Raw genomic sequence first — 13,924 nt, forward strand, 5'->3', positions numbered from 1 at the left:
AAAAAAATTAAATTTTTTAACATATTTTAAAGATAAAAAAAATATAATTTACCTAAATTTTTATATCAAATATTATAATGGTTAAACCAACTTGAATTACTCAATTTATTTCTCTCGTTCGCTTAAGTAAATGTCGAAAGTTTAAATTCTGTCTTAGATCGAGGGATAAAATATTATAGTCGTTAAAAAAAAATTTATACCAAAAAGTCATATCTCTAAAAAAAATAATTATGTTATATATGCATAAAAAATAACTATTAAATTAATTATTATATAAGATATATATTTAAAAAAAAATATTAGAGAACTATCAGACTAAATAATAATAAAAAAATATATTAAAAATGTATAAATATCACTAGCACACGCATCAAATTAAGTTATATATTAAAAAAAAAAGTTTTGTTTTAAAATTTCCAAGTTTCATCAAGTCAAAGCTTATATAATATATAATATAGGAAATATTTTAAGTGCATCCGGAAGCATCGGTGTACTAATTGTTTTAACCGTTGATTTCAATTAATATATATTATATATATTTTTTATAAGTCAGATCAACGGTTAAAACAACTGGTACAACTCAGTGCAATTGAAATGTTTCCTATAATATATAATAAGAGAGAGTGAGAGCAAGCTAAGTTCATTCACCGCTTCTGAGTGTCTCTTCTGATTGGTACATATCTGCAACTTCACTTCACACTCTTCCTTCTGTATGTCCCTCCCAATCTTCTTTTTGTTCTTCTCATTTCAGGGAATATAGATTCTTAGAAAGAGAAGGACATGGCTCCAGAGCATCCACAGTTTATGTCAAGCACTGGCAATCACAGCTTCACAAATGCACCCTTAATAGACTCCATTGATGTTCACCAAATTGAAGTTCCTGATGTGAGTTTCCCTTAGCTTTTCTTCTTCTTCTTCATATTATTATTGTTACTATCATTAATAATTATTATTGTTGTTGTTGTTTTGCAGAGGAGGAGTTGGAAGAATTTATTTGCATATATGGGGCCTGGATTTCTTGTTTCTATTGCATACATAGACCCAGGAAACTGTAAGATCAGTTATTTAAATAAAAAATAAAGGAGCTATGTGCAAAGTTATTTATATGCTTATGATTTATATAACTTTGTTTTTTCAATGTTCACAATAACTTGCAGTTGAGACGGATCTTCAATCTGGAGCACAATATAAATATGAGGTATGCATTTATGTATTTAAATGCAGTACTTTAGTTAGGGAAAAAATAATAAAAAGGTTTTAGAACAAAATTTAAGATAATTTCTGAATTTCTAGTGTAGACATATTTTAGTGATGATTTTTTGGTCAATTTTGTGTACCTTTAGAAAGACAAAAACCAAGCAATATCTTAAGGACTTTTTATATTAAAACATGTTTTAGCATATACTTATGCTCATATTATATATTACAATTCTTTTTGGTAACATCTTTTGTTTATAGTTACTTTGGATTGTATTGTTGGCATCATGTGCTGCTCTTGTGATTCAATCAATGGCAGCAAATCTTGGAGTTGTAACTGGTATTCAATTTGATTAACAATTTTCCTTTTTCTTAATTGAATAATTTTGATCAACAGATACATGGATGCTGAATTTCATTTCTGTTTTCTTTGCTGCTTCTAGGAAAGCACTTGGCAGAGCATTGTAGAACTGAATATCCGCAAGTACCCAACACGATCCTTTGGATCATTGCTGAAATTTCTGTTGTGGCATGTGATATTCCAGAAGGTATTGAGGTGAAAATTGCCATGATGAAAAAACTAATCAACCTTGTTAAACAAAAACATGAAAGTTTTGTATGATTTTCTATGCAGTAATTGGAACAGCTTTTGCATTGAACATGCTCTTCAGTATACCTGTTTGGATTGGTGTTCTTCTTACAGGGCTAAGTACATTGATTCTCTTAGCATTACAACAATATGGGGTAGTTTTTGTTATGCACTACACATTTTCTTTTTTTTTTTTGTTTCATATGGTTACTATTTATATACAAACAAATTGATTAATTTTTGGTGGAAACTCAGGTGCAGTCGACTTTACGTGAAGTTGATACCTGAGAGCCGTTAGATGATTTGACTGATTTGACTAAATTTTCATCTAACGGCTCTCAGGTATCAACTTCACGTGAAGTCAACTTCACCTGAGTTTTCACCTTAATTTTTCTATGTTATGTTGTTTTAACAGATTAGAAAACTCGAATTCTTAATTGCTTTTCTGGTATTTACCATCTGTGCTTGCTTTATGGCTGAGCTTGGATATGCAAAGCCTGATGCAAAAGAAGTTGTGAAGGGTATGTTTGTTCCACAGCTTAAAGGAAATGGTGCTACCGGTCTTGCAATTTCGCTCCTCGGCGCTTTGGTTATGCCGTGAGTTCTTTTCTTGTGTCTTCTAGAAGCTTCTGTTAATGTTAGTTTTGCAATGTAAGCTTATGATATGTTCCTTTATGCATTTCCTTCTTCAGACACAATCTCTTCCTCCACTCTGCATTAGTACTTTCGAGGAAAATACCTCGATCCGTTCGTGGAATCAAGGTAAACATTTAGCACTCTAGAATGGATTCTGCTTTTGTGAGAAGAAATCTTCATGGTTATGATTTTTTCCATTTCATTGTTTGATAGGAAGCTTGCAGATTTTACATGATAGAAAGTGGATTTGCTCTTATGGTGGCCTTCCTCATAAATATCTCTGTTATTTCTGTAAGTGGTGCAGTTTGCAATTCTTCAAATTTGAGTGCAGATGATCAGAAGAGCTGTGAGGATTTGGATTTGAACAAAGCCTCATTTCTACTAAGAGTATGAAACACCATAACACTTTCCCTTTATAAGAACTCTTATTTTCGGAAACTATTGAAGTTTGAGGATGATTTATATATATATATTCAGAATGTGTTGGGGAAATGGAGTTCAAAACTCTTTGCAATTGCTTTGCTAGCATCTGGTCAAAGTTCTACCATTACAGGAACATATGCAGGGCAATATGTCATGCAGGTATAAACATATATATATATATATATATATATATATATATATATATAGGTGAATGCTATCCTATTCTCCCTAAAGTAACATATAAGTTGCCCTCTCTGATGTGTCATATTTTAATTGGGTGCTTATTTTAATCTGAGTTAATAATATCTTGGAAGACGGTGACGGCCTATCAGAAGAAGAAAATGGAACACCCAATAAGACGGTGATACTTAGGAGGCACAACGACGACGACAAAGGAGTGGGGAGGAGTAAATACAATTAGAGAGAGTTGGAGTACCCTTTCTAGAAGAATGATTTGGGAAGAGAAAACAATGGGGAGGAGTAAACGTAATTAGAGAGAGTTGGAGTACTTTTTCTAGAAGAATGATTCGGAAAAAAAAAATAAGACACCCAATGAGACGGTGATGCTTGGGAGGCGTAATGACGACGACGAAGGAGTGAGAAGGAGTAAACGCAATTAGAGAGAGTTAGAGTACATTTTCTAGAAGAATGATTTGAGAAGAAAAAACGAAACACCAATGAGACGGTGATGCTTAGGAGGCGCAACGACAACCAAAGAGTGGAGAACATAACTCATGTTAAAATAAACACCCAATTAAAATATAACACATCAGAAAGGATAACTTACATGTTACTTTAGAGAGGGAATGATAGCATTTAACGACTCTCAGCTATTAACTTCACATAAAGATAACTGCATTTGAGTTTTCACATATATAATATCAGATTCTATATATTATTTCAGGGTTTTCTAGATTTGAGACTGAAGCCATGGATTAGGAACATGTTAACTCGTTGCTTAGCCATTACTCCTAGTTTGGTTGTAGCACTGATTGGTGGCTCTTCCGGTGCCGGAGAGCTCATAATTATTGCATCTGTAAGGCCACCATAATGCTTTTGATTAGAAACATTTTAATAATTGAACAAAATATGTTCTTCATTCTCTGCTATTCAGATGATATTATCATTTGCGCTTCCGTTCGCCTTGATTCCACTTCTCAAGTTCACTAGCAGCAAAACCAAGATGGGAGAACATGTTAACTCTTTGATGGTAAATTCTTTGAACTATAACATGTTTAAAAGTTCAGAGATCAAATTGAATGTTTACTTTTTTTTATGGTAGATCGCGTCTGTTACTTGGATGATCGGGTCGTTGATCATGACCATAAACATATACTACTTAATATCTAGCTTCATAAAGTTGCTTCTTCATGCTAAGATGAAAATGGTTGGAAAAGTGTTTGTGGGAATACTAGGATTCTCGGGCGTGGCGGTGTACTTAGCCGGAATTGCATATCTGGTGGTGAGGAAGAACAGAAAGGCGACACCATTTTTGGCACTAACATCAGCAGCAGCAGAGGATTGCAATGAGTCACTTTCTCATCTTCCAAGAGAAGACATAGTAAGCATGCAATTGCCTGAGAGAATTGTTAGTCCAGCAGATATTTGAATTTGTCTACAAGGGTAAACATCTATTTTAATAAAGATTTTACAGATATTATGCTTCTTTGCAATTAGATGAAACGAGTTAAATATGAGGAATACAATTAAGGAGAAAAAACCATGAAATATTGAAATATGAATTCACATTGACGCCTGTTATGAGTAGCTCATGTCGTAACATGCATGCAAACATTGGGTCGTTGGACGAATCTGAAAAAAAAAAAAAGGTAAAAACTCAGATGAAGTCGACTTCACCTGAAGTTGATACCTGAGAGACGTTAGATAAAAATTTAGTCAAATCAGTCAAATTATTTAACAGTTCTCCGATATCAACTTTACGTGAAGTCGAAAGTCGACTGTATCTAAGTTTCAAAAAAAAAAAAAATTAAGAAAATCTTTATTTTTCCAAAAAATAAAGCCAACATTAGGAACTTAGGTCCAGATGCACTTGTTGCAAAGTATATATGATGAACACTAAACTAAGATTTTTTATGCATATAGATGCACATATACATATATGTTTTTCTTGGAGGAGGTACACTGGGCCTGGGCAAAATCGGGGCCACCTGACCTGACTATGGAGTTTTAGACCAAATTTGGGCCTCTGTTTTTAATAACTTAAATAATATAGTTTTTTTTTTCTTATTTAAAAATTTCGAGTTTAAATCCTACTGATTGTAATCGGTTGAAAAATTTTTCTAGCTATTGCTGCAACATGTGTGATAGTTAGATTGGAGGTTGTCCAATCCATTTAAAAAAAAAAAATTTTTTACTTTTTTTATTGCGTTGATCTAATAGTTAACTTATTAATCCGTACAATAAATATTTAAATGAAGCTCAGATATACCATAAAAAAAACACATTTTACTCTCTTTTTTACTCCCTTCATTCTCCATCCATTCCAAGTAACTTTTTCTTCCTTCCTCTTTTAATTGGTTTATGTTAATATATGTTAGGTTCGTATAACAATTAAAATAGGTTAGTGTAGCTAGTGTTTAACATAGTGATTAACATAGAATGAAAAAAGATTATATGAGTAAAAATATTAAGTGCACATAAAAAATTAGTTATTAAATTAATTATTATGTATTTATATATAAATATATATAATTTAATTTATTTTTTATTGTGTGTATTTTTAATATTATTTTGTATTTAAATGTATATTATATACTAATAACTAATTTTAATAATTAATTTTAATATACACTTAATATAATTATCCTATAAAAAAAAATAAAAACAGGTTAAGTCAGGCTAAATTTTATCTAATTTTTAATAGATCAAGTCTATAGTGTAGTTAATTGGTTTACTTGAAATCTACTATAAATTCTTTTTTTTTTATTAAATAAAAAGGTGTATAGCATGTGGAGCTAGCTGTATGTATGTATCCAATTTTACTATTAGAAGTTTTAAAGCTTCAAGTTATGTAATGTGAATTCAAAAGATTCAAGGAGAATGAATGCTAATCTTTGTTTCAAAAAAATAGTTTTCTTTTTTATTTAATTTATTATTTTAATTTTCTTAAAGGGGGAATGTTGGATTGACCTGAGAGCACTTTATACACGTTCAAGGAAATCAGAAAGTACGTAACGCGGTTAATTTATTTTATTTAGTTGCCCTCTTGTTATATATATATAAATACTACTAAAATAAATTTTATTTTTATTTTCCTCATATTATTCCTGCTGTCATTTTCAGTTCTACCAACTAAATGAAAACAAAAATCCATTAATATTATTAATTTATTATAGTCTTTTAGACAAGGCAACAATAATTATTATGAAGTAGCGTCTCTTACAATTCTGAATTTATGCTTCATTTTTTATAAGCATTTTTTATTTTTTTCTTAGTTTTATGAAACTTTAATTCTTATAATAGTTTACTACTTTATATTTTGATGCCTCATCAAGAGTAGGAGCTAATTAATAACTACTAAATTAAAATTATAAAAACGAATATTTATCAACAATATTATAATAGTACAGGGATTATATTAATCAATACTTTTACTTTGCAAGAAATTAAAGTAATAAAAATGAGAAATAATGACATACATATATATCTTAATGGTAAAGAATAACAATAGAAAAAAAAAATACATGGGTCTATATATAGACTCAAATTAAGTAACATTATGAACTATATATTATTTAGCTTAGCTTAATTATATAATCTTACATGAAATTAGATATAATTAACTTAAAGCTATATAATATACTTGATTATATATATATAGACCTTAATTAAAAGTGATTTGGAGGAAGAGGAAGGTGGCCATTGTCCTGAAGATTCTTGACAGTTTCATAGAGACACAAGTTCACTGGGGTGAATTTCATTCCCAAATCTTTGAGCTTTTGATTTGAAAATATGTAGGGTTTTACTCTTGGGTTCTTCTCATCTGAACATCTGCACATATACATAAAACTATTTTGTTAATTTTTTATTCCACAAAATTACACTATCAACTATATAAAATTTATTTTAAAAGTAGGATAAGCATGTATGTAACTACACAATACTTTATTATAAATATTAATTAAGTCCCGTGGTTGCTTTTGTAATTTTATAATTGTCTTTGAGATTGAAATTATCTCTTCCATTTTATCCCAATATTCTATGTTTTTTTTTTTTTAATAAAAGTCTTTTAGAACAAGCAAGAATGATGCAATAATTGAGGGGATGGAAAAAAACAATATAAAAAAAGTCAGAAGATTTGTATCCTTATTCCTTATCTATCAATATATGATAATAAATAAATTAATATTCATTAATAAGAAATTCAATGCAAGTAACTTAAAACCATGTTTTACTCAAGGAATCATAAATATAGAAAAAAAAAAAAACTATTATAGATTTTTTTTTTAGTTGTCCACAGTATCCCCCAACCCGACAGGTCAAGGACTAATCCGTCGCGGATCTGACGAGTGAGCTGACCACTCGACCAATCCAAGTTGGTTAAAAAATTATTTTAGATGATTAGGTATATATAGGCTTATATATTAATGAAAAAAAGGTAGGTTAACTTCTTTTTTTTCTTTTAATTTTTTTTTTAAATAAAATAAAAGTGGTAGGTCAATGGCAGGAGACACTATCAATGTCAAAATGTAACAAGCAAGTGACAAGGACATTAGATTTGGTGAAGACAAGTAAGCTCCATGTATGGTTCATATTTGTTTGGATTTCAATTTGACTTGACTCTTCACAATGCAAAGTCAAAGTTGTTACACCTACAACTTGAGAAAACCATTTCTATATTTACAGTGTGAATTAAATGCTCAAAATCCTTAACCACCTTATTACCTCTAATTAGGAAACATTCAAACAAAACTGCGCTCTAATATTATTTCTACAACTAATTCAGCTTTAACATTTACAAAGCACTCTCTCTTCCATTTTAAAAGTAATATAAATATTAAGAGAGGTAATAATAAATTAAATTAAATCGTACTAATTATTTTAAAAAATTAGTTTTTAAAATAAAAAAAAATTTACATTCAAAATATTAGTAGTAACTAGCTAGTAATGCCTTTAATAAAGCCGGTGAATAATGACATAGATTCATTATTAGGAGGATGTTCCATAAACACGCGTAAAACGTCTTTTTGTAAAGATGCTTATGTGTTGCATTATTATTGTACGTATTATTTTTTAATTTCTTAATAAACTAGAATGAAATCGATTTTTTTATAACAATAAACCCAATTATTATCAGATTTGGTCGAACCGACCAATTTACATAACCCATTGGATCATTTTTTTTTGTTTTTTTTAACAAAAATTAGAAATATATTTGTCTTTTTATCAAAAAATTTAAACATAATTCGGTTTAAATTGTGTAAATCAATCGGATCAAATTGGATCTAATAACTATAATAAACCGATTTTGTTCTGGTTTATTAAAAAATAAATTATTAACCAGTTTAATAAAGATGTCCAATAATATAATAACACATGTAAATATTTAAAAAAAAGACATTTTTAGTATCTTTATCGAAGTGATCTCCTCATTATTAATAGTTGTACTTTACATTACTAGAAATTCTGTAATGTTAGAGGAAAAAAAATCTAAATTTATTTTATTTAATATTTATTAATTTTAATAATAATTAATGAATATTAAATAAGATAAATTTTAATTATTTTTTATTTTTTTTGTTATCAAATATTTCTATAATTAAAAATAGGAAGAAACTCACACCTAATTTGGTCATGATGTCCCTTAAAAATGGGAAACAAAGTGCATATGTCAAACAAAATCTCATACATCATTTATTTTCAGGGAAATTAAATTATCAACTACTACTACCTAATTAGGATTTGTGCATGATTTATGATAATAAAAAACAAAAAAATTATGATGAGGATTAGACTTACTTGGTAGGAATAGGGTACTCAGGAAAATACTTGGCTAAAATTGCAACAACTTCTCCACGGTGTAAAGAACTCTCAGAACAAATGTATCTACCATTGGCAGAAGGTGTCTCATAAACAAGAAGGTGTGCCAATGCAACATCCTTAACATGGACATAAGCCTGAGCAGCATTCACAAATGTCTTTGCTGATCCTGTTAGGTATTTTAGGATGTGAATTGTGCTTGCATTTATGGTTGATTGTAGCAATGGACCAACCACTAAAACTGGGTTCACCACAATTAGGTCAACTCCTTTCTCTTTTGATATTTCCCATGCTGTTTGTTCAGCCACTGTCTTCCCATAGCAATACCAGTTCTACAATAATTATTATTAATTCATCAGAATCATTGATAATAAAAAGTATGTGTCAATTACTCAATTGTCTTTTTGAATGTGCAATTTCATTTATTAATTACATTCTCATCAATGATGGTTATTAATAATAATTTCATTAATTTCAATCACACTGTGGTAGCATTTGTTTTGAGGTACTGAGACAGAGATTGAGAGACTGAGACTCAGTATTGTGTTTGTTGGTTCAGAGAATAGTACTAAAATTTTTGTCTCTGTCTTCAAAATTTCAGTATTTCAGTACCTCCAAAAAGTAGGGACACATGAGACTGAAATTACCTAAAATACTTTCATTTCAATTAATTAATTCCAATTTTATCCTTTGTGCAAATTAAATTAGAGTTTCATTCTTGTTTTAATTCTTGTCTCCCATTTTGCACCAAACAGAATACTGAGATTTATTTCAATCTCTGTCTTTTAGTCTCTGTCTCTCCACCAAACGCTACCTATGTGATGTCAATTTGTCGAGTGTCGGAGTTTTATTTAAGAATTTGTCATTAATTTGTTGGTGAATAAGTTGCTGTATACATAAGACGGAATTTAAACTCTTGATACTTATTTAATTAAATAGACTAGTAAGCTAATCACTAGTCCATTGATTATTTTATCGAAAATTAGAGAATAAAAAAATATTTAAAAAACAATAAAAAATTAGTTTAAAATTATATTATTTCATATTCTTAATTATTGTTTATTTTATTTTGAATGTTTTAATTATTAATAAAATATTGAATAATATTAGATAACAGAGGTAGTGATAAGTAGTATATATATAGTAATTACTAATTAGTAATTAAAATAAAATAATGAGAGAAAATGAATTAAACCTTAGTGTTCTTGCAATACTCCAAATCACTCCAAGATGATTCATCAACAATTTGATCCCTGCTGGTTTTGGGGTCCATATAGACTGTTCCAATGGAGGAAGTGAAAATCACGCGCTTCACTTTTGCTTCTGCAGCTGCCATTATCACATTCCTTGTTCCATTCACTGCTGGTTCCACCATCTCTTCCTGTATTATTTATACATTGTGGAATATAATTATTATTCCTTTCATATCTTCTTATTCACATATAATTACCTCAAATATATATTCAAGTAGTGATGAGATGATTTTTTTTAAAGAATAAATTATACTTTTTTAATTAAAGTATGATGATTCGATCGGGTCAAGTTCAGTTTTATAATAATGAAAGGATAAATTTCAGATAAGCACATATATACATATGAAATAATGGACCATACGTATAAACATTGTTATAATTAAAGTAATGGTGTTAATAATTTATGAAAATGTGGTTTATTAAATATAAGAAAGAACGTGGGACGTGGCAATTGCATGATAAAAGAGAAGAAGCTAAGAAACAAAGGGAATTGTGTTGGATTCTACAGATTGTGGTGGGGCTTAATTAGGATAAAAGTAACTAGCATGCATCCAAATTATTCATCATGCATGCACTTTTCCCACCAATTAATTGTATTTTCTTAATTAAAAAAAAAATTCTTTTCAAAGGTAGAAACTCGGAGATGTAATTAATGTTAAATAATTTGATATATTTGCCTAAATTATCATCTAATTATTCTCAACTATTAATTTCACGTAAAATTAATTATAAGTACGTGTATCTGAATTTTCACCTAAAAATAAATACCATTATTTAATTTTTATTTTGATTTTTAGTTATGCTCATATAAATTTTAAACTTTAAACTTTATAGTTAGATATATCTTTCGGTTTAAATAATTAAAAATTAAAAAATTTATAAATAATTATATATTTAATAAAAAAATATTAAAAATAATAAAAATTTATTATTTTTTATTATTATTTAATTATTAATTTAATTTTTTTAGTCTAAAAATTTAACAATATATTTTATTTCATATTTTTAAATACCAATAACTAGCTGATAGTAAAAAACAATAAATTCTAATGCGTTGTAACAAAAACATTCCTTTAACAAAAAAATATTAACAAGAGATTAGGCCAGGTTAATTAGGTTAATAATGCTAACAAAATAATTGGTGATGAAAGTGAGATTGATTTTGGATATTTTTGTTGAAGGTTGTAAGAAATTAAAGAAAGCTTACAGGGTTGTCAGTGACTGGAGAAGCTGTGTGGAAGATTCCATGGCAGCCATGAAAAACAGACTTAACAGTTTCAAAATCAAGCAGATCAACTTTGTGCAGAGTTAACCTTTCCTTTGCTCCTTCCAACTCTCTCAGATGCTGATTCTTTGGATCATCTAAACAAAACAACAAACATCATATATTATTACTACTTAATTAAGTTTTCATTCATATGCAATAACATGTTATTAATTATTATTGAATAACAATATAGTAATAATGTAGCACTCTTTTTATAAATACATTAATTTTATCAAAAGTTAATAAATCTTCTATATAAGTAATGGAAATATGAAAACTTTAGACCATACATATATATAATGATTATTAATTAATTATAATGAAAATTAAATAATAATAATAAATTGAACCATACTCATTTAAAAGTCGCGAATTCGAATCTCACTCTTAACTTTGAAAAAAAAAAAATAATAAATAAATAAATAAAGATTATTATGCATGCATGCCTGGGTTTCTGAGTGTTCCTTTGACAGTGTAGCCTTTCTCCAAGAGAAGCTTAACAAGCCAAGAGGCTATGAACCCGCCGGCTCCGGTGACACACACCGTTTGGCCGGAAACCGGTGAGGCGGCGTCGACGGCAATGGCAATGGCAGGCATCTTCTAATAATAATAATATTAATATGAAGATGAGATTTGAATGTATAGCTTATTAAGAAAGAAGAAGAAGAAGAAGAAGTAAAATGTTTGGTTGAGAGTTGAGAGTGTTATGCAAGGGATATGATATGGTAACCAATCCATGCCTTTTTATAATTACAAGGAACATGCTCCCTCATTCACTCACCTACTAATACCTCTTTCAATACATATATTTTATTATTAATAGTATCAATACCTATATATATTTTATATTTGAGAAAAGGATAAATTGATCCTTAAGTTTCGGTTCTCAGATATTTAAATTTTTGAGGATTTAAAAATGGGGAATACTTCAATAAAAATCTTTAAAATATTTTTTTTAAAAATGTTTTTCAATAATTAAAATTTAACACATATAATAGATTAAATCGTGTTATTTTTTGTCAAAATTTAACACACATATATATATATATTTTAATTAGGGATATTAATATTATAATCATTTTTTATAAAAAAATATTAATTTAGACCGATTTAAAATTTAATTTATTAATTTTTTGGCTAAATTGATTTGTCCAATCTAATTTTAATAAAAATAACACAGTTTAATTAATTATATATGTTAAATTTTAATTTTTTAAAAAACATCTTTAAAAAAAGACGTTTTTAACATCTTTATGTAAGTGGCCTCCTTTAAAAATATATTTAAGTTTTCGACCTCTTCAAAATCTGGACATATTGATTCCTAAGTTTAATTTGTCAAATTTTAAAATTTTTCACGTATGCATCCAAATCAACTAAGTTAGTACAACGGGAGTCATGTTTGATTTTTCTATTGAGTCTAACAGATTTAAGTGAACATGAAGAATCAATATGTCTAGATTTTGGAAAGGTCAAGACTTAAATGTATTTTCAAATTCTTACAAATTTAAATGTCTACGAATCAAAAGATTAAAGACCTATTTATCGTTTTTTCTTTATATTTTAGACTAAATACCCAAAATGCTTATCTATATATCCAACAAATTTTAGCTCAAATGTTTTCTTCTTTAATATATTTTTTTTTCTTCCAATTCTTCTATGTCTACATATTTTGTAGTAACTACTGTTTTTTTATATCAATATTTTTTTATAATTAGTCATAGGTTTTCTTTGTTTTATTAATTAAAAGTTAATTTAATTACACAATTAATTAGTAATAATTATTTTTTATACAAGTATCAAAAGTGTTTAATATATGAATAGTATTTTTTTATTTTTATTATTCTAAAAATTCTGAGAATTATTATTCTTCTCAAATAAATTGCTTTATTTATTTGTAGTTTTCACTAAAATTTTTAATATACAATAATATTGGAAAAATAAATCTGTAAATGAATTTATTATAACAAAGTAAGTATAAAAAATATTATTATAATACAAATTAATAGAAATTCATCTCAAAGATTTTTAAATCATAAAAATCTATTAAAAATAGAAAAAAATGTTGTATAGTTTATTTTCGTTGCTGTTTATTCAAGGAAAGAAGACTTATTGACAGCGCAGAGCCGCAGAGTGGCGGCTAAACTCTAAATGATCAGATTAAGCTTAATTCCTGTTAAATAAATTAAATAATTTTTTATTTTAATAATTAGCAATAATTAATTAATTATTGAATAAGGGCCGGGGCCGCCCTACCGTGTTTGTAGAGAGAATATATGAATCTCGTGATTTAAAATTAAAGTATTTGTATTTCAAATTCAGAGTCTTATGAAATTATGAATCCACTTTTGTAATTTGGGTCAACCTACGCATTGTGATAAATAGTAAGATCAAAAATAAAATAAAGATTAAATTGATTCAACTAGTAAGATTGTTTCCAAAAATAGTCATGATTATTAATTACTACGGATTATTTCCATAGACCATAGAAGAATCTACGGTAAGTCATGATTATTTCTACAATAAAAAAGGGTTTGACTAAGACATAGTTAAGGTTACATA

The 13,924-nt window shown here is 28.0% G+C and overlaps 2 protein-coding genes across 3 annotated transcripts; one reads left to right on the forward strand and one right to left on the reverse strand.

Moving 5' to 3' along the window:
- Positions 1-615: 615 nt before the first annotated feature.
- LOC107618045 (metal transporter Nramp1) lies at positions 616-4,609 on the forward strand. Of its 2 annotated transcripts, XM_088499873.1 has the most exons (14): positions 616-673; positions 752-885; positions 973-1,051; positions 1,158-1,198; positions 1,459-1,537; positions 1,641-1,745; positions 1,832-1,941; positions 2,202-2,383; positions 2,479-2,548; positions 2,636-2,809; positions 2,900-3,004; positions 3,750-3,881; positions 3,960-4,055; positions 4,128-4,609. In XM_088499873.1, exons 2-14 carry the CDS (start codon positions 781-783, stop codon positions 4,452-4,454), a joined length of 1,605 nt encoding a protein of 534 aa, XP_088355999.1. In that variant the 5' UTR covers positions 616-673; positions 752-780; the 3' UTR covers positions 4,455-4,609. The 2 variants fall into 2 exon arrangements, with proteins under 2 accessions (XP_088355999.1, XP_088356000.1); XM_088499874.1 differs by lacking the exon at positions 616-673 and having other exon boundaries at positions 680-885.
- Positions 4,610-6,477: 1,868 nt separating this feature from the next.
- LOC107618046 (cinnamoyl-CoA reductase 2) lies at positions 6,478-12,084 on the reverse strand. Its single transcript, XM_088500627.1, has 5 exons — positions 11,812-12,084; positions 11,306-11,460; positions 10,041-10,226; positions 8,825-9,177; positions 6,478-6,856 (listed from the first exon to the last, which is right to left on the reverse strand). The coding sequence occupies exons 1-5, from the start codon at positions 11,960-11,962 to the stop codon at positions 6,694-6,696; spliced, it is 1,008 nt and encodes a 335-aa protein (XP_088356753.1). The 5' UTR covers positions 11,963-12,084; the 3' UTR covers positions 6,478-6,693.
- Positions 12,085-13,924: the final 1,840 nt, after the last annotated feature.

The sequence above is a fragment of the Arachis ipaensis genome, chromosome B9 (assembly GCF_059453495.1).
Source record: "Arachis ipaensis isolate K30076 ecotype BB chromosome B9, ASM5945349v1, whole genome shotgun sequence".
In the NCBI taxonomy this organism is placed as follows: domain Eukaryota; kingdom Viridiplantae; phylum Streptophyta; class Magnoliopsida; order Fabales; family Fabaceae; genus Arachis; species Arachis ipaensis.